The sequence below is a fragment of the Mya arenaria genome, chromosome 12 (genome assembly GCF_026914265.1).
Source record: "Mya arenaria isolate MELC-2E11 chromosome 12, ASM2691426v1".
Lineage (NCBI taxonomy): Eukaryota > Metazoa > Mollusca > Bivalvia > Myida > Myidae > Mya > Mya arenaria.
In genome coordinates, this window is record NC_069133.1 from 69,820,830 (window position 1) to 69,840,290 (window position 19,461).

Genomic DNA, 19,461 nt, shown 5'->3' on the forward strand with positions numbered 1-19,461 from the left:
GCATTAGACTTATAGCCCTTTAACACAACTGAAGGCCTTTATGAGGACCTGTTAGTAACTGCATTAGACTTATAGCCCTTTAACACAACTGAAGGCCTTTATGAGGACCTGTTGGTAACTGCATTAAACTTATAGCCCTTTAACACAACTAAAGGCCTTTATGAGGACATGTTGGTAACTGCATTAGACTTATAGCCCTTTAACCCAACTGAAGGCCTTTATGAGGACATGTTGGTAACTGCATTAGACTTATAGCCCTTTAACACAACTGAAGGCCTTTATGAGGACATGTTAGTAATATGTTAAGTGATCCTCATCAAATGTTGAGTAGTCTATTAACAGCCTGACATTGCAATAATTCAACTTAGAAAGATAAAGTTACAAAAAATTTCAACCTCTGGGCACGATTTAGGTTTCTTGTGTCTTTTTCTCTTGGTACAGACATGTAAGATGATACATGGGCAAACATGGACTGCGAAATAAGGTCAAATGTTTACATTGTGATTTAAGGCCATAATGAGAAACAGATTCATTCCTTAGTTCAGACTTAGTGGCAAAACTTCAAATTTTTATTTCATTGAAACTTTCTTTTTAGTTGAGGTTTTATAATAATTTTTTTTTTAATATTATCACTATTCCAAATTGTTCTTGAATTGAAAAATTAAAAAAAGTATTCACATGTAATTTTGTTAAAATAATAAAATGCTTTTGTTAAAAGAATGGAATAACGATAATGCTTCATAATTAAATAAAATTGTTGTCTACATCTAAATCTGAGACTTGCCCCTAGAAATGACCATCAACATACTACATCTGTATAACTATTTCTATATTACTCACACTCTGAGTTTTAGTAAGTTCGAAATTAAGCAACTGCGAAGATTATGCACCGTTTTCCTATGAAGCTCATAATTATAAACATGTAAAATGCATGGAAGTTCAGGAACATAAGGATGAATATAAATTTACCAAGGTAATAAAAACATTGCATATACTTTGAAGTGACTGACTACACATTATTAAAATTTCAGTGTCAGTTATAAAACATCCCCTCATTTTTTGCATCATCGGTACCATGATTATGGCATAAATAAAGAATTGAAAAGGTTTCATGTTCATCTATTTCGCAACAGTTTTATTTTGTAATACCATATAGTACCTAAATCGTGACTTTTTTTTCTATATTTAAACATACCCAATCCATTTTCAAGTATAATAACATGTTTGTATAGAGCCAATAGAAAAAGGCAATTTACTCGTCACGGGTGTCAGTTTTGATATTATCAGATTTTCTTTACATAAATGTTCTAAATTCTAAATACTGTAGGACACTTTTACAAAGGGGTTATTTGAAGTTTGATACAATCAGTAGTTTGCAGTAATGGACACACCCAAAAGTTAACACTGACCATGTGACACTGGGTGTGAAGAAATCAAGGCATGATTTTTCCATGTCCTGACGCTTACATTTGAGAGTTAAGGATAACATATTTTTTTTATTGATTGCAAGATCCATGCAGATGGCGACTGTACTGACCACAGTCATGTTAGATATATTGTCATTGTTCATTTAATTCAGCAAATAAAGTTTAAGATTTTTATTTTGACTTTTTCCTCATATATGCTACAAACCATTACACAATGAGTCAGTACCTGAGCTGTTTCTTATTGCCCAGATTAATAAGGCCACACAGAGCTACTCGTCTGTTCTGCAGATAGCAAGATGAGCATGTTTGGATGAGAAAAATAAACCAATAATTTTGTTAAAAAAAAGTTTTCTGTGAACAATGTGTTGTATACTTATTTAACTATCATCATATTTTAAAGTGTACGTATAGTAACATACACGTTACCTTATTATGATTAATTATTAAACCATTCTTAATTGATTGATTGACATTTTTCCAAAGGTCGACCATTTTTTCTTCTCATTCTTGTTTCCAATATATGAATGTTGTATAAAGTCCATACACATACATTTGGAATATTGTGGTGGAAAAATCAACAAATTCTACAGGGTAATATATGTTTTTTAGTTGATGTAACTAAAATAAACAATCAGACCTTTAACTTAACCTTAAGGAGATAAAATATTTTTTTTCATTAATGAATGCAAAAACCACTAGTAAAATATTTGAGGTAACTTAACTGTTACGTTACATTGGTTGGAACATTATATTTAATTTGGGCATCTATTTATGAGAATAAATGCCAATAGTAGGTTATATGTTGAGTATCTTTTCAGTTTTAATGATTACTTTTCTATATAGGGCTTCAACAAATGACCTGATGTACTTTGACTTGATTCATGTAACAAAAATATTTAAAAAGAAAGAAATAAGGCATATGAATGGATATAGGTACAACGGTAAATTGATTTGTCTATTAAACAGTCCTTGTGAGAGTTTTTGCAATCATTTGTACATGTCCAGGAATGCAGCTAGGACTAATTCACTTTCTAAGTAACAATTGAAAATTAAGGAAAGCAAACTCAGGAAATGAACAGATACGTTACGGCAGAAACAGATACGTTACTATACTTTAATGGCATAATTATCCAAATTCATGACAAAATGAAATAATTCTTAGAATCGTACTGATCAGTTGCAACAGGGTCATGTAAAGATGGGTTTAAACAATTATCTCAAAAAGAAAACATTCACTGCTCTTCTGTGAAACGTCTAATATTCTGCTTCAATGGGTTTGTCCATCCTGAAAATAATAAAGGAGTGCATTTATGAAGATAACTATGTATGGCACAGTAAGACAAATGTTAAAACTGCTCAATTGAATCAAAATAAATGCATTTTTATAACATGAACTAATGTTTTACTTCAATTGGTATATTTTAACAGCTGGCGGGTCCGTAGCATTGGGTGAGTCTTGTGCAAGTCGCTCTGACTGTTCAGTCGTGCAGGCAGAATGCACTGGGAACCCGAGCGTTTGCACATGCAAATCGACACACTTCGATAACAACGGCGGGCTCAGTCAAGGTGTCTGTCTAATAAGTAAGTGGCTTTATTTGTTTGCTAACAAAACTTTTCTGTAAAACCTACTGATATGAGTGGTAATGCTTTGAATTAGTTAATAGTCTGACTGATTGTTTTTAGTAAAAATAAAAGAAATTGAAAACATGTTTTGTGAATCATGTTGTAGAGAAGGGATATGGCACCTCATGTACCGCCAAGACAAACTGCGCCACTGTTGACTCGATATGCAGCCAGACTGCTGGGTGTTCCTGTCCAGAAAACAAATTCTACAAAGCTGACACTGACAGTTGTGTGCTAAGTAAGTTAAGAGTTGTAATCTGAAGTGCAAGAATTCTTTTCCCCAGGATTTGATATTATTGAGCAAGGAGCACAAACTTATCTATGCATATAGTGAAAAACAATACCAAATTTCATCCACAATAACAAATATAATTATGATAATGAGACAAAACATAAAAAAAGAAATTGCAGTGACTAATGATTAAATAAGACCAACCAAGATCAAATAGAGTAATATACTTTCTAGCTTTAATTCAACATAATCATGTCCTTTATTTTTTTCTATTTTGTTCATAACTTTGAACTTTTTCTTTTCTTCTTGCTAATTGTTCTAGTTTTTACTTTTTTTTTTTTAATATATTCAAAGTGATGTATTATAAGTGAACATAATGCAAAAATAGGGTATTGAGTCTGATGCATTCCCTATGGTATTAAGTCTGTTGCATTCCATATGATATTGAATTTGTTGCATTCTGTATGGTATTGAGTCTGTTGCATTCGGTATGGTATTGAGTCTGTTGCATTCGGTATGGTATTGAGTCTGTTGCATGCTGTATGGTATTGAGTCTGTTGCATTCGGTATGGTATTGAGTCTGTTGCATTCGGTATGGTATTGAGTCTGTTGCATTCGGTATGGTATTGAGTCTGTTGCATGCTGTATGGTATTGAGTCTGTTGCATTCGGTATGGTATTGAGTCTGTTGCATTCGGTATGGTATTGAGTCTGTTGCATGCTGTATGGTATTGAGTCTGTTGCATTCCATAATTTTGGTATTGAGTCTGTTGCATTCCATAATTGTGGTATTGAGTTTCTTACATGCCATAAGGTAATGAGTCTTATGCATTTCAAAATTATCAAAAATGAATTTTCAATAAATAATCTTTCTAAAAAATCAATCGTATTAGGATTTGAAATAAATTCCAATAAATCTAATTATTCATACAAATCATTACAGAACTTGATTTCGGAGCGGGTGATTGTACGGATGCCAGCAAGCAGTGTTCGACTTCCAATGCCATTTGTACCGTTAATAAATGTGCCTGCGAAAATGCCAATTTCCTTAAGGATGGTGTTTGTGTTCCAAGTGAGTATTTTTTAATTGGTATTTACTGATTTTCGATTGACATTGAAGGCTTAGAATATATTTGATATTATTCTAATGAGATGAATTCACTCTCTTTGCTTTTTGGCATGGTAGCTGGCCTACATGTAGACGGGAAGTCTGGAGATGAAAAATGGTTTACTGCCAACGCAATAAAAGAAATCATCAGCATTTGAAAAAAACAAACAATTTTGTTTTATCTATATTGCCTGATTTGAAACAAAACAGCAACAAAAGTGATGAAGAATTTAAAAACATTTGTTAATATTTTATTTAGTTTACTGAACAATAAATATGTAGTTTTAACAATAATAATTAATAATAATGATGATGTGATGATGATGATGATGATGATGATGATGATGATGATGATGATGATGATGATGATGATGATGATAATGATGATGATGATGCCGCTGACGACAAAACAACAATGATGATAATGATAATGATGATGATGCCACTGACGACAAAACAACAACAACGATGATGATGATGATGATGATGATGATGATGATGATGATGATGATGATGATGATGATGAGGATGATGATGATGATGATGATAATAATTATTAATAATACCAATAATAATAATAACAATAATAATTCCAGAAATCACACATGGCAACTCAGGATGCAACACCAACACAAACTGCAAAACTGGAAGCGCTACATGTGCTCTGGGAACCTGTAGTTGCTCTGGCAACAAATATTACGACTCAAACTCAGACAACTGTGCTCCTAGTAAGAAAATCTCAGTAACTGTTTCCAGATTATTTTTTTTTATTAAGAATGCCTTAGTTTATTTTACAACATCCAAAGTATTTGTTTAAGATGAGAAATAAACCATACCATTTTGACCACAGCATACTATCGCAAAACAAATTATGTTTCTGTTTTTGTTTTTTTTCAATCTTTTTGCAAACTAACACTTTTCACAAAAAAATAGTCAGTATTTTATGGAAAAAAAGGAAGAATGGACAATAGCTTAATCCTACAGACAAGAAGGAACTTATACAATCACTAAATATGCTTGCATATTCATCAAACTTTAGTTCACCAGTAATCACATGCATCAAGGCTGGGAATCTTTCCTGGGACGCCTTTTTACTCAATTTTGTAAAATGTAGCAGAGCCTAATGGATTGTGGAAAATATGAGATAATAATTGTTACCGGTATATTGTATTACTCAATAACAGTTGCTATACAATTTTCCTATTCCTTGCAGAGATAGTGAATGGCCTTCCATGTGAAAGCCGGGATATGTGCCTGTTCTCCAATGCCAGTTGTATTGAAACCAAATGCTCGTGCACAGACTCCCAGTATGAATTGGGTTCAGCTTGTCTTGACAGTACGTGTTGGGCTATTTTATCGCAGAAAAATTCAAGTGTTTATATTAGCCTTTAAGACATATAGTTGGTATATTTGTGGACAATGATATTCTTTATTTATCAACATAATTTGAAATTAAGAGCAATCTTTGATATAAATTGTTTGTAAATTAAAACTTATATCTGGTAAACCCTTGGTGACATCTAATCAGCGCACAAACTGTAGGTTGTGTTTTGTCTTCTCAATATATCTCAGTAGTATAAAATCTATTTCAAAGCTAATATTGTAATTAATTAGATATAGTTTGTTTGGTTTTGCAAGTACAGCTTCATCCGTTATATTTGCTCAACACTTAAGTTAACTGAAATTCATTGTCTTAGGATAGTTTGTCATATTTTGTCATATCCTTCAACCTTTTGCCAATACTTAAGAAATATGCAAGATGTTGAAAGGGAACATGTTTCCAGGGACTGTCTACTAGTTATGTGTAGTAAGACAATCATTTAACCACGGACCTAATTTATAAGTCTGTGATATAACTTGTGAGAAGAATTGATGAGTTATGCCCCTTGATTACCTCCCTTGATTACCAGAGAAAAAAACAACAAGCAATATCTTGCAGGTTCTTGTTCCTGCATATAATTTTATATTACTGATAGTCAGACATGTGAACCTTTGGCAATGACAGAGAGGTAGAATTACCGGTAGGTCTCAAAAGCGGTAGTTTGGGTTCAAAAGTGGTAGAATTTCTAATTCATTTAATTTTCATTTAAAAAACAATGATGGAAACAATGTAAACAAAAATTTGATATCTGTTTTTATTTTTAGATTTTCGGAAAATATGCATAAAATTTGTCAGGGTAAAGAGACTTGTCAAATGCAAGTGCTTTTGATTGAGAAACGGAAGGCATATTACCTCTGACTTGTATGCCGATAATGTTAATCACAATAGTGTACCCATTTATTTGTATGGCCTGCATAAATTAAGGAATTAACTGAAATTGAATCTTAGGTGAATGTTAAGGGATGTTCATATGATGTGTTTTCAGAGGTGCAGAATGGGGAAGCTTGTTCGATGGACAGAGCCTGCATTATCACAAATGCCCAATGCTTAGAGATGGCTTGTACCTGTGACTCGACTCGTTTTCTACAGGGACTGGCTTGTGTTGAGAGTAAGTATTGCATTGGTCAATTAGGGTGGTGGGTGTCCTGAGCTTTTTCTTTGTCATATTCTATAACAAAATATAAAACATAAACATATGCGTGTTTTACTGAATAAAGACAAGGAAAGATTCGAGTTATCAACAGGGACTCTAGCAACAATAGTATTGTCTTCAAAGGAAACAATATGCAATGTGTATACACCAAAACAAATGAAATTAAGGAAGAAAATGGGCTATTTAAATGCAAAAAGCCGGCATAAAATGAAATAAGTTTTATGGAAAACGGTTAGAGCTTTTATATTCAGACTTATGTACATGTGTAGACATAGTTTTTTGCATGGACATTTGCATGGAAACACAGTATGAAGTACTTTGAAATGATTGAAAATGACTCTAGGAAACAATTTCTTAAGGGCTCTATTGATTCAGCCTTTATATCCTTCAGTGCTCATTACTCCCTCCCTGGCTATTTTTCGGGATTGACAATTATCAGCTAATAGAACCCATGGGAAACATGATTAATTTTGTTGAAAAAAATGAAAAAACTCCTAAGTTGAATGTTCTAAATAAGATCCTTTGTGAAAACCACCCCTTACATTTTCCTTAATCAAATATTACATAGATCTTGAATGTACCCTGTTGCCATCCTATATTTTACAGAGAAGGGCCAGGGGGAATCGTGTACAGGGAAAGTCCAGTGTCTGGGAACCGGGACTGTGTGTGCAGCCAACTTATGTGATTGCCCCTCCGGACAATTCTTCCACACCGATACCCAGACATGCATTGACAGTATGTTTCCTTACCTTTTAAGTAAAATAATGAAAACATTTATTTTCCCTTCATTTTGACGTTACATTCTCTAGCTATATGAATACTGTGTCCTGGCTAGAAACCAGTACTAATTTCCGATATTTTTTTTATTTTAGAGTATGAAATTGGAGTAGAATGCCAGAATACAATGCAGTGCCTGCCAATTGATTCAGAGTGTAGTCAGAATGAGGACAGCACTAAGACTGTGTGCCAGTGTCCAGCCAGCAAATATCTCGTGGGAACAGCATGCCTTGACAGTGAGTAGCTTTGTAATTCAGTAACTAGTTTTGCTTCTCATTCTCAAAGGTGGACTTTCATCTGATTTACAAAGCAAAAGAGTCGAGGCATTATCGCAGCCTTTATGTCGTTGATATTGTTGTAGTGCAACATTGTGTACCAATCTGTACAGAACATTAATGCCCATAGCTCTGGCTTTATTATTGTAGAGTTATGCCCCTTGCTTGACTAGAAAATACAGACAAGCATTGGTGTTCCTTCCTGAATACCAATTATTTTTTCTGAATATCAATTATTTCTTCTGAATATCAATTATTTCTTCTGAATACCAATATGTTTTCCTGAATATCAATTATTTCTTCTGAATACCAATTATTTTTCATGAATATCAATTATTTTTCTTGAATATCAATTATTTCTTCTGAATACCAATTATTTTTCCTGAATATCAAATATTTCTTCTGAATATCATAATATTTTTCCTGAACACCAGTTGTCTTTCCTGAAAAACATTTATTTTTCATGAATACCAATTATTTTCCTTTCCTGATTACCAATTATTTTCCTGAATACAAATCATTTTCCTTTCCTGAATACAAATTTTGGTCCTAAAAACCAATTATTCATACACATGTGCACCAGCAGAGTGCATTGTTTTAAAGTCACATGCACATAACTATACATAGGGCTCTGAGCTTTTTGCTAAGAACCCATGGTTTAATATGAAATATGATTTAATTGGATCAGATTTGACAATGAGCCTATGAGAATGTAATCATGTCTGTGCAGTTTTGCACTGATGATTTGTGTTAATATAAAAAGAGTTGTAGCGCAAATTGGGACAAAATAGAAACACAACCCTTATTAAAGCAGGAACCAGTTTTTATTATGTTTTTCTGTCACAAGGTATAGATCCAGCCTAGTCATGTGTCATTCCTGGATTCTGGACCTGAGGAGCAGTGCTTGCACAGTTCGTCCCAGTGTAATTGAACCCCACCCACTTGTCAGTACCATGATAGCATGTATGCCAAAATAGGAATCACTACTTACTGTAATAATAATAATGTTGTTTTTTTACTCCTAGGGTTGGATCTTGGCGAGACGTGTGACATATCTGGACCTGAGAAGCAGTGCCTGTACAGTTTGTCCCAGTGTAGTGGTACCCAACCCACTTGTCAATGCCCTGATAGCATGTACGCCAACGCAGGAACTAAGACTTGCATCCCAAGTAAGATGACTACTTCCTTTCTCCAAGAATATACTATTGAAGTATTTTATATAGAGTGACCAGGAATGTGTCAGAAAAATAAAGTAACAAAGGCAAGAGAGGTAACTGTGTTATTGTATACTTTGCTGAACTGTGTACAGACATGGCAAGGATTTGTTCGTTGTTTGAAAAGGCTACATATTAGTATTTCATTTGGCATTGTTGGTGGCTTTGATGGCAGTGTTGCAGCAGTGAGAGCAAAAGCTTTCGCAGATAATTTCTTAAGTATCTATAATCCAATCATGATAAAACTTGGTGACAGTGTTTGTGGCCATAATGTCTTGGCCAAGTTTATTGAAGGGAGCATCAACCAAAAAATTGAAGAGTTATGCCCCTTTTACAGTAAGAATCTGGCATTTATTCATCTTTGATTTGCAGAAATTGCGTTTGGAGCTTCCTGTGTGGGAGACCACCAGTGTTACATGGACGGTGTGTGCTCCTCCGGGATATGTGGATGTGCAGAAACGTACTATCAGGACACAAACAGATGCTCAATGAGTAAGATCATGTTATGTGGTTTGATTTGGGGTCTGTAAAATGTTATCAATATTTCTCTTAAATGGTTATTGAGAATGATTCTAGCTTGCAGCGTGTGGCAGGGTTTGCCAGCACCTACATGTAGTTATGCAGATTAGTAGTCATTTCTTTCTTTTATTTGTTTGTGATATACCAAACAGTCATATCGCTACATCTATTGTTTTAAAATATAATAATTAATGCATTACAACAAAAATCATTTAGATTTTCAAGTGAACAACATCAGACAGCTTTATATACAAAATATCAAGTATACAGTCATGTAGGTTACAAATATTATCATTTTATTATCAATATATCCTGCAAGTCGAACATGCATGCGAATTGTTGAATATGTTATTTAGTGGAGCATTGATTTGAAAACTGATTCTTTAACATTTTCAAGATTTACTTTGATGCCTCCATTTGTAAATGCTTGCTTTTGTCTGATATCTAGTTTTACAACATTTCAGAGAAGGGGTTGGAGGGTTCTTGCGCAGCTGTTGAGGAATGTCTGTACAGCAGTGCTGAGTGTACGGAGGGCAAGTGTCAGTGTGGCAGTGATTACTATGTTGATAATGTGGCCAACGCCTGTGTACAAAGTGAGTTTCCTTACACTACTGTTTACAAATGAACTTAGCATTTCAAGGTTTTAAGGATTAAATGATAGAAGCTTTATAACTCCATTCAAATCCAGCAAGAGAATTTTGATTCCATTAAAAATATCTTCGACATAAAAAAACTGACCGCTTCCATCAGCAATTTGGTGTAATACGTATCATGTGTAACAAACAATAAAAAGGCGTGACAAAAAAAGCTTCCATCTATGAACTGTTTATATTGGTTTCATTTCAACCCACCGATTAAATTGTAGTTTTAAATTATGCTCGCAAGAAAGGCTTGATGACAAAGGAAAAAAACTGACCATTTAAAGCTGCCATTGTCAGAGGTGGTATAATTTTACTGTATGTTCAGTGATTGATGTTCGTGATCTACTTAGTTTATATGCAACTGTATTGATTTTAAAGGCTATTCAATTACGTTATTAATTTGTATCTCATTGTTTGTCTGCTTGCTTTGTGCTAGTCAACAAATAATAGGTGTGTGACTACTCAATCCTGTTGTCTCAAGTACATTAAAATAAGTGGAGATGGCACTTGTGAGATTATCAATCAAACAATTCTCAGTCTTGCTTTGGATTCCATGATTTGAACAGATTTAAAACATACATACATGTACATGTTGTTATGATATCAAAGTTTTCTTGCCAGTTTAAACTGTTTCGCTCTTTGCAGGGGTGGACCAGGGAAGTTCATGTACAGACGCGCTCCAGTGTAAGGTGGGCGGAGCCAGCTGTCTAGGAGACGTGTGCGCATGTACAGACACACAGTTCCTGGATGAGGCCAACAACAGATGTGCAGACAGTATGATAATAGTGTTTGAATAATCAGCCAATTTTTATTTTCACTAATTAAAATATGGAACAATAACTTTATTTCAACAAATATTAAATTATCAGAAAAACTCTATTAGATGTAAAATATCAGTTGTTTAATTTATAATTTTTACACCAATTAGTCTTTTTATTTTTGCATCTCACTAGGTATGATCATCGTTTGCAACAGCCATGCAAGTATTTAAATCTTAAAACTTTGCTAAAATAATTGTTCGAGATTTTGCTTTGGTGTAAATTTAAACTAATTTATTTTAAAGGGAAACAAGTTATAACAAAATTTTATTAATCACCCGGACCAGGGTCGCCCTGGTGAGAAGCAATTGTGCTTACCACTGCGCTAACTGGACAACCTTGGTGTACCTTTTAACAATCTTAATACTCATGCAAGGAGCATAACTCTAGCTTTGATTATTGTTGAATTATGTCCCATGAGAAACTTGAAGAGCATAAGCATGTGCCTGCATCCATTTTGTTTGAGACCATCACCACATGATGAATGTTTGACTTTTGCAGAGATTACAGATGGAGCGTGTGACTCTGCCGACATGTGTCTACATGAGAATGCTGAGTGTGTTTCTTTCCAGTGTACGTGCCCAGCCGACCGCTACTTAGATGAGGATAACAAAGCATGCGCACTCAGTGAGTTTGGCTTTGTGAGATTTTTAGCTTCTTTTTTCATTTTTTCAAAGTTGTGGTATTGTCATTACATTTGTGCCATTGAAATCAACTGCTGTGGTGAATCATCATGCATTTTGTCATTAAAAAATTCTCATTTCAAAGTGAAACTGATAAACTTAAGACAAAACAAGAGACACTGGCCGTCTGAGTGCTTTAGTTCTACATATACAACTGGACCTTCTTGTACTCATCCTGTCTGTGCAGATAATTCCAAACGAAGCTCTTGGAATTGAAAGAACAAGCAGTTTCAAGATTTCTCCAAAAATTACAAAATCTGAATAATACACACTCACATTACCGCTGCTGTTCAGATGAATTTTAGTCCTAAATGTTGATATAAGGAACAGCTATCCAAGGATAATATTTTTTTTTTTCCATTATTTATATTCTTCAAAAAATATCAAACCTGAGGGTTCATTGGCCCACTGCTTACCTCTAAATAATATCCTGAGAAAAAAATAATCAAAGATCTTCATTCTTTGACAACTCACTCAAGTATATAGGCATACAATTCAAAATGCCTCGGGTATGCCATCGATACAACTACCGTCAAAGACGTCTATATATATAACACTGTTTTACAGAGAAGGCCCAGGGTGAGAGCTGTACAGAGTCCAGACAGTGTGCTGTTAATGGTGCCTCATGTGACAGTGTGTGTAAATGTACTGACACGCAGTATGAAGACAGCACTGGATGCAAGCAAAGTAAGTCATTGTTTGATCATTAAGAATATTTTTATTTATAAATGATCTGTTTTTAACTTTTCAGATTCGTTTTATTTTTGCTTGTTTTTTATTGTATTCCAAAACTATGGCATGACACACACCACTAACGCCACCATCAGCTTCAAGATAAACATTTTTATTTTTTTTTATGATATTGATAACAAATTGATTCAGTATATTCCATGAGGTGGATATGTTATATTGTAAACGTTAAAAAGACAGAAACAGACAGCATAGCATAAGGTGGTATTCACATTCAACCATACATGTGTACTACTATGTTATTATGTTATTCTATAATGCCTACCAACTTCAATTTTAAGACAATGTGAGCATGATTGTAGAGATGATATTGTTTCTATTCTGAACAATTTATTTACATAGTTGTCCAGTTATCGATAGCAGTACTTTTTGGATGTAAGAATCATTAAAATGTTCACATAAACATAAGATTAACTTACCCAAGGGTGGAGTATTTTATAACTTGCAACAAATATGTGCCAAGCAGAGGAAAATGCCCCAGCTCACCAAAGAAGTTGAAGTTTGAAAACCAATGTATGTTTGCAAAATCTGAGGTATATATTAATGGATAATGATAGAGGATATATGTTTTTCCATTTAATATACAATGCTTATGTGTATATTTAGCTCATTTCACTGCTAGAGCAGTGCAGGCAGAAGGGAGAAAATTGCACTGAATTAATTATGAATTGTACATCTGAATTCCCTCCCCTGTAGTGTCTTATTTATAGAACTATTATGCAATTGATGTAAAGTTCCAGTGAGGTCAAAACCAGAACTTTTAGTAGTTTTCAAGTTTATGGGAGTTTTCCCATTCATATTGGTGTTTTATAAGTGTGTTTACTTTGAAGATATGCAAACTATTACACATTATTACTTCTGAATAGACATGAACTTATTTTGTAAATAAAACATTATTCCAGGTATGTTTCACAAACTAACTTTTATTGAGATCTAGAACTTTTGAGTATGATTTTCAACTCCAAATGGACTCAGTTGAATTTTGTGGTCTTTTTAAAAAGTCTTTGGCTCAAGCACAAGCCTAAAAACCAGGTGATCTAAATTCTCTGGTGTATTGAGGTTTTGAAGACTAATCAGCTCTGGTATTTTTTACTTACAATACTTTTAGACTTTCAGTTTTTCAGGGATTTTTAATGTCATCATGTGACTGCTAAGTCCCTCCATAGGTTTCGAACGTCCGAGTACTCGAGTACCAAATCACTACCCGAGTACTCGGAATTTTTTTTAAAAAAAATCTATAAAAATCACTAAATACATGATTTACAGACAAAATATCAGATCTGGTTAGTTGCCAAGAGGACAATTAACGGTCCCTCTAATTCCCGCTGTGTACACAATTGACCTCAATCAATTAGTTGAGAGTTGTTGTGATAGTTGCAAACTGTCAACAAAGGACGCCTATTTCAAATTAGCACTGATGTCAATTAGCGAAGTTTTGATAGCGGTACTTTCACCTACACAATTCTATTGTATACCAATTAGAGACCTTTCATCAAACAATGGACGCTAACGAGCAAGTATCGACCGTTACGAAAATTTATTGATTTCTTAACGGGCGTATTTTAACTATTTTTGCAATGATTATCACAATTGATTGGTTGATATTTTAAATCAAGAATTATGAATATTAATGAGGTCAACAACAATTACACAGTACGAAAAACTATCATTTAAAAATTAAATTATAGAGTGAACAACTGAACTTCGTATTGAATTTCGTTCACTATTTTTATGACTATGCTTTTAATTTTCGTTGTAATTTGTAATTGTAATTCTGATTGTTGTTCATTTCTGCAGTGCATACTTGTATAAAATGAAACGCATAAGACAAATTAAAAGCCTGAAACAACATTTGTTTTCTTTTTATATCATTTTTTGTTAAAATACGTAATGAAAGTTTACTTTAAAGGTGAAAATGACCAATAATACGACCAACGCACAATATACGTCATTAACGATACATGTATACACAATCTTGTCTTTGCGAACACATATTCAATTTTTCCGCGTAATCGAGTACCCGAGTACTCGATCGAACGATCGGCCGAGTACTCGAGTATTAATTTTACTACTCGTTGCCATCCCTAGTTTAAAAGTTAAGTTATGAGGGCGGTTCCTATTCATCTCAACTTTTCTGTTTTAGAAATCCAAAATGGCAATTCATGTTCCAACACTGTCCAGTGTCTGGTTAACAACGCGGTCTGTGATGAGTCAAGTCTTTGTACCTGCGTGATCACAGACTACCTTGAGGGCAACGATTGTTTTCCCAGTAAGTGGTCATGTTTTTTGGTCAAATTTTGAATTTTGAATAAAGATATAGATTAGATGAGACAGAAGGGAATATTTTTTTGATAGGAACTTTTTTTGATTCTTATTAAATGTTTTGGTGCTTTTCTTCATAAAACCAATCTCTTCTATGTTTCAATAGAATATAAAATTTAAAAAAGAGCTAATGTTGGTTTGTGCATTTTTAATTCTGAATTCAAAATTGTGTAAGGAACAGTAATTGAGGTCCTATGTCTTAAAACAAAACATACTTATACATGAATATAACAGAGAAGGCCAATGGTGAAAGCTGCAACTTGAGGGTGGAGTGTAGTGTTACTAATGCGGAATGTCTAGATTCCCTTTGTGGATGCTCTGCCACCCACTACATCTCCGCAGATGGCAACACTTGTATTCTGAGTAAGTTCTTTGTTAGATGATGGAGATTGTTAAGCTGCAGTTCTCGAAGAATATGGAGAGCTATTCTACTCACCCTTGTGTCAGCGTGGCGCTGATTGTTTTAAAATGAAAGTTGTTTTTCTCAAATATTAATAAAAAAAATATTGATTTGAAAACTGAGCTCTAACAACATTGCAACAATCACCTTATGACAGCAAATATTTTCAGCAATTGCTTAGTATGATAGTATGTTAGTGTTTGATTTTTTGAGGGTTTTAAATCAGCTCATATTTACCATTCCATCTCAATGATATTTTGCTTATTAGTTTATGAACATTTTAGAGATAAATTTTATAGATTTATTTACAGAAATTTCATTTTTCATATGCCATTTGATTGAGACTGGGATGAATTAGTTTTTCATGTCCTTATTTATGGTACCATATATGTTACAGAGAAGGCATATGGGTTGAATTGTGACACCGCCGAACAGTGTGCTACGGAAAATGCTGCCTGTTCTGGGACGTGTACGTGCAACGATGACAGTTTCCATGATACGTCAGATGGAGCAGACGTCTGTACCCAAAGTATGTACCACTAACAGTATTTCAGAACCAAGAGTAGCAGAAATAGAATGTGTCTTAAAAGTTATGCTTAGTGCAGCTTTTATGGTATAGAAATCTTATAATATAAGCTTTTAAAGTAAGTATATTTGGTATTGTGTCCTCTTTCTAACCTTGTCCTTAGGCATGCCTCTTTGATTCTATTCAGTCCATTGGCCAGCCAATTTTACAGTTTAATCAAAACACATTGATTCTACAATCATCTTATTTTAGCTTTCAATGTTGATATATTCTGCTTAATGTTGCATTACAGAGTTGGATTATGAGGCTACCGGATGTACGGAGGCGAGTCAGTGTAAGACTGGCAATGCAGTGTGTGACAGTAGCACGTGTATGTGTACATCAAACAACTACTACCAGCCGGATGAATGTTTGCTAAGTAAGTTGGGTATTTAATTGTTAGAAATAGTTTAAGACAAGGATTGCTCTATACATGAGCAATATACTCATTGGCTCAATCTTGGTAAAATATATCAAAACATTAGTCTACTTTAGTCTACTTTGTGGCCTTTTGTGTTGCCAAAATTGTCTACAGTGGTCAGCATTATACTTTTGTTTCTGACCAATCGTATCTTCTGGTAGAGTCTTCTTTTTGCATATTGGTCATGATCAGTGGATTTTGGGGCAGTAGTCAAGGTCACAGTGGCCTTCACTATAAATGATGGCACTTTAAGCACTTGACTTATCACTTTCCCAAAGTTCTAGTAACCATGGTTAATTGGCATATAAACAACTATACATATATTATATCCTGAGTCATGTAGGCAATGTAACAAACTCAATTCCTTTTTCTCTTGTTAAGAACGTGGGGACAATGAAGCCTGTGATAATGCAGCCCAGTGTTTACGTGGAAACTCTGAGTGTGACCAAGTGTGCGGTTGTCCAGGAAACATGTACATGGATGACTCAACCTCCCCACCACAGTGTTCAAACAGTGAGTAATCAATATAGGTGCAAGTCAGAGTTAGCTATCATTTGTTCATGATTGACAAGCCTGCAGGCTTACACTAGTACAGCATGCTTGCTTATCCTTTTTTAAACTGCTTACCATTCACCGTATATATAGGAGTGACTTCATTTTTAGCTCGACTATTCAAAGAATATGGAGAGCTATACTACTCACCCAAGCGTCGGTGTTGGCGTCACACCTTGGTTAAGGTTTTGCATGCAAGCACACGTAGGTTAATATCTCAGCAACTACTTGAGGTTTTGCATTGAGACTTTATACAATGGTACTCAACCATCCAACCTACTTAATTAACCAAGTTAGATAACTCTAGTTTGCATTTAATGCAAATAATAGGCCTTTATTATACGACTTAGAAATTCTGGTTAAGGTTTTGCCTGCAAGCACACGTAGGTTAATATCTTAGCAACTCCTTGAGGTATTGCATTGAGACTTGATACAATGGTAATCAGCCACCCAACGTAATTGAATAACCAAGTTAGATAACGGTATTTTGCAAATAATGGCCCTTTATTATTACACTTAAAAATTCTGTTTAAAATTTTCCATGTAACCACATTTATGTTAATATCTCAGCACATCATGTATTGCATTGAAATCTTATCTAACAGTGATCCATGCCTGTTTCGCCAAAACATTTCAATCCTTCGATTCCTGTCTCTGTGACAGCTCTGGTTTATAAGTGTTCAATATTTTGATCTCATTAGAAATAGTATTACAGGACTTAATTTCAAAGATGAGGTCATATGTTAAACATTAGGTAAATATTAGATTAGATTAGTTCAATATTAAGTTTTGTGAGCCAGAAATCACCATTTCATGCTAGGGACTCTTTCAATAGAAATTAGATGTAAGTAAATGTGTCATGTGCCTTCTATTATTTTATTACCAACTTCTCTCTCCTTCCAGAGCTGGCTTACGAGGCTGTATGTACGTCAGAAGTACAGTGTATCACGTCCGCAGCCCTGTGTGTCGCCATGGAGACGGCCTCTCAGTGCATGTGCTCCGCAAACTACTTCCATGACAGTACCAATGACAAGTGTACCTTCAGTAAGTATTTACATTTACAGTGAACATGGAAACAAGGGGAAGTTTTCCACAATTCTAGGGAGTATATGCCATCATCTGCAATATTTTAAAAACATCTCCCTTTTATCAAACTAGGGAGAAGTATTAAGACAGGTTATGAAGACTTCTTCACACAATCTCTCTCTAGCTTAATCCCAGCATTTGCCTTTTTGATAATATCATTCTCTGTGCCGAAACTCAACGTCTATTGTGTGTTTAGGTTATTTAATTTCATACATGCCATAACCCTTGGCAGGGGGAAAATCCCCCCAAATTCTGACCCATCCCCTAGTCCCCCGCCGGTTGTCAGTGGAAAGCATCCAAGTCCAAAAATGATTGTAATGAGAGTGTGTTTCTGTATATTTTTATATAATAAATGTAGATATTGCGCTAAATTTCTCTGCATAAAAATTCCCTGGTGTAATTTCAAAATCCCCTGTAATTCAGACCAAAATCCTCTGGGAAGCCTCTCAGAAATATGGCTACGTAATTCTTTCTTTTAATGTTTAAACAAACTATATATATATATACAGAATATGGAACAAAACATGTTTATTGATTATCCATGTCACGTGAGTGGGCTTAATGTGATATATATGCAATAATGCATTTGGACTCAACTCTCAAACATGATACAAATTTCATTGAAATGGATTTGGGTTTGTTTCCAAATTATTTAATCTCAAATAATTTTAGTGGACATGTTTGAAGTTTGATTCATTATTCCAGAGGTCCTGTTCGGGGAACAATGTAGCCAGGCAGCGGATTGTGTCACCCCTGGGGCTATGTGTGAAGGCACCCCGACCACTGTATGCACATGTGCCGAGGGGTTCTACTATGATGATGTCAGCTGCAGGGAGAGTATGTGCTGAGTTGATTAGTTACAGTTTTTATATACAAGATACAAGAATCTTGATTCATAGTCGGGTATATGTTAACAAGAAACATAAGCTCAATGAGCTATTTTCTGACATATATGGTGAAAGGCATAAGGATTGGTTTTCAACAGAGTGTCGAATTGCTTCAAAACATCTGCCAATATGATCTGTTAAATCAGTCCCATAATGCAACTGGCAAAAATATAGTTCTGCGGGCAAGTACTGGTTTGGAAGTAAGTGCTAGACGCAATCTGTAGAACCGCTTATCTTTTTTCAGAATTATTATTTTGGATTGTTTAGATTGTTTAAAAGTCGCACAGTGATTCATTTGGATGTAATTGTTTCAGAAAAGGCGAACGGTGTTGTATGTGGGACAGTTGGCGAATGTTCGGTGACTAACTCGGTATGCAGCAGTACATGTCAGTGTCCGGAAGGCACGTTCCTCAATGGATCTCAATGCTCAAACAGTATGTACATGTATATTGCAAGACAGTGTGCTTAATGACTTTGTTATTTAAGCATGCCAATCTTTAAATGAAAAAGGTCACTTTACTGTGGAATAGCCTCGTTTTTGTTGTTGTTGATGCTATCGGTGTTGGCGTTTGTGTTGTTGTTTTTGTTGTGTAAAAACCTGGCAAAATCTAAGAAACAGTTAAGAAAT

The 19,461-nt window shown here is 34.5% G+C and overlaps 1 protein-coding gene across 3 annotated transcripts in view; it reads left to right on the forward strand.

Moving 5' to 3' along the window:
• LOC128211071 (uncharacterized) overlaps nucleotides 1–19,461 on the forward strand; it is a 220,030-nt gene that overhangs the window by 24,238 nt on the left and 176,331 nt on the right. For all 3 annotated transcript variants that reach the window (XM_052915480.1, XM_052915478.1, XM_052915479.1), the window contains exons 9-30: nucleotides 2,856–3,008; nucleotides 3,157–3,288; nucleotides 4,225–4,353; nucleotides 4,986–5,117; nucleotides 5,603–5,725; nucleotides 6,756–6,878; nucleotides 7,530–7,658; nucleotides 7,796–7,936; nucleotides 9,001–9,144; nucleotides 9,562–9,681; nucleotides 10,173–10,301; nucleotides 10,995–11,123; nucleotides 11,669–11,794; nucleotides 12,418–12,537; nucleotides 14,744–14,869; nucleotides 15,157–15,285; nucleotides 15,720–15,851; nucleotides 16,141–16,266; nucleotides 16,690–16,821; nucleotides 17,764–17,904; nucleotides 18,652–18,783; nucleotides 19,148–19,267. In XM_052915480.1, the coding sequence (XP_052771440.1) occupies nucleotides 2,856–3,008; nucleotides 3,157–3,288; nucleotides 4,225–4,353; nucleotides 4,986–5,117; nucleotides 5,603–5,725; nucleotides 6,756–6,878; nucleotides 7,530–7,658; nucleotides 7,796–7,936; nucleotides 9,001–9,144; nucleotides 9,562–9,681; nucleotides 10,173–10,301; nucleotides 10,995–11,123; nucleotides 11,669–11,794; nucleotides 12,418–12,537; nucleotides 14,744–14,869; nucleotides 15,157–15,285; nucleotides 15,720–15,851; nucleotides 16,141–16,266; nucleotides 16,690–16,821; nucleotides 17,764–17,904; nucleotides 18,652–18,783; nucleotides 19,148–19,267 (2,868 nt within the window). The remainder of the gene's footprint in view (nucleotides 1–2,855; nucleotides 3,009–3,156; nucleotides 3,289–4,224; nucleotides 4,354–4,985; nucleotides 5,118–5,602; nucleotides 5,726–6,755; nucleotides 6,879–7,529; nucleotides 7,659–7,795; nucleotides 7,937–9,000; nucleotides 9,145–9,561; nucleotides 9,682–10,172; nucleotides 10,302–10,994; nucleotides 11,124–11,668; nucleotides 11,795–12,417; nucleotides 12,538–14,743; nucleotides 14,870–15,156; nucleotides 15,286–15,719; nucleotides 15,852–16,140; nucleotides 16,267–16,689; nucleotides 16,822–17,763; nucleotides 17,905–18,651; nucleotides 18,784–19,147; nucleotides 19,268–19,461) is intronic.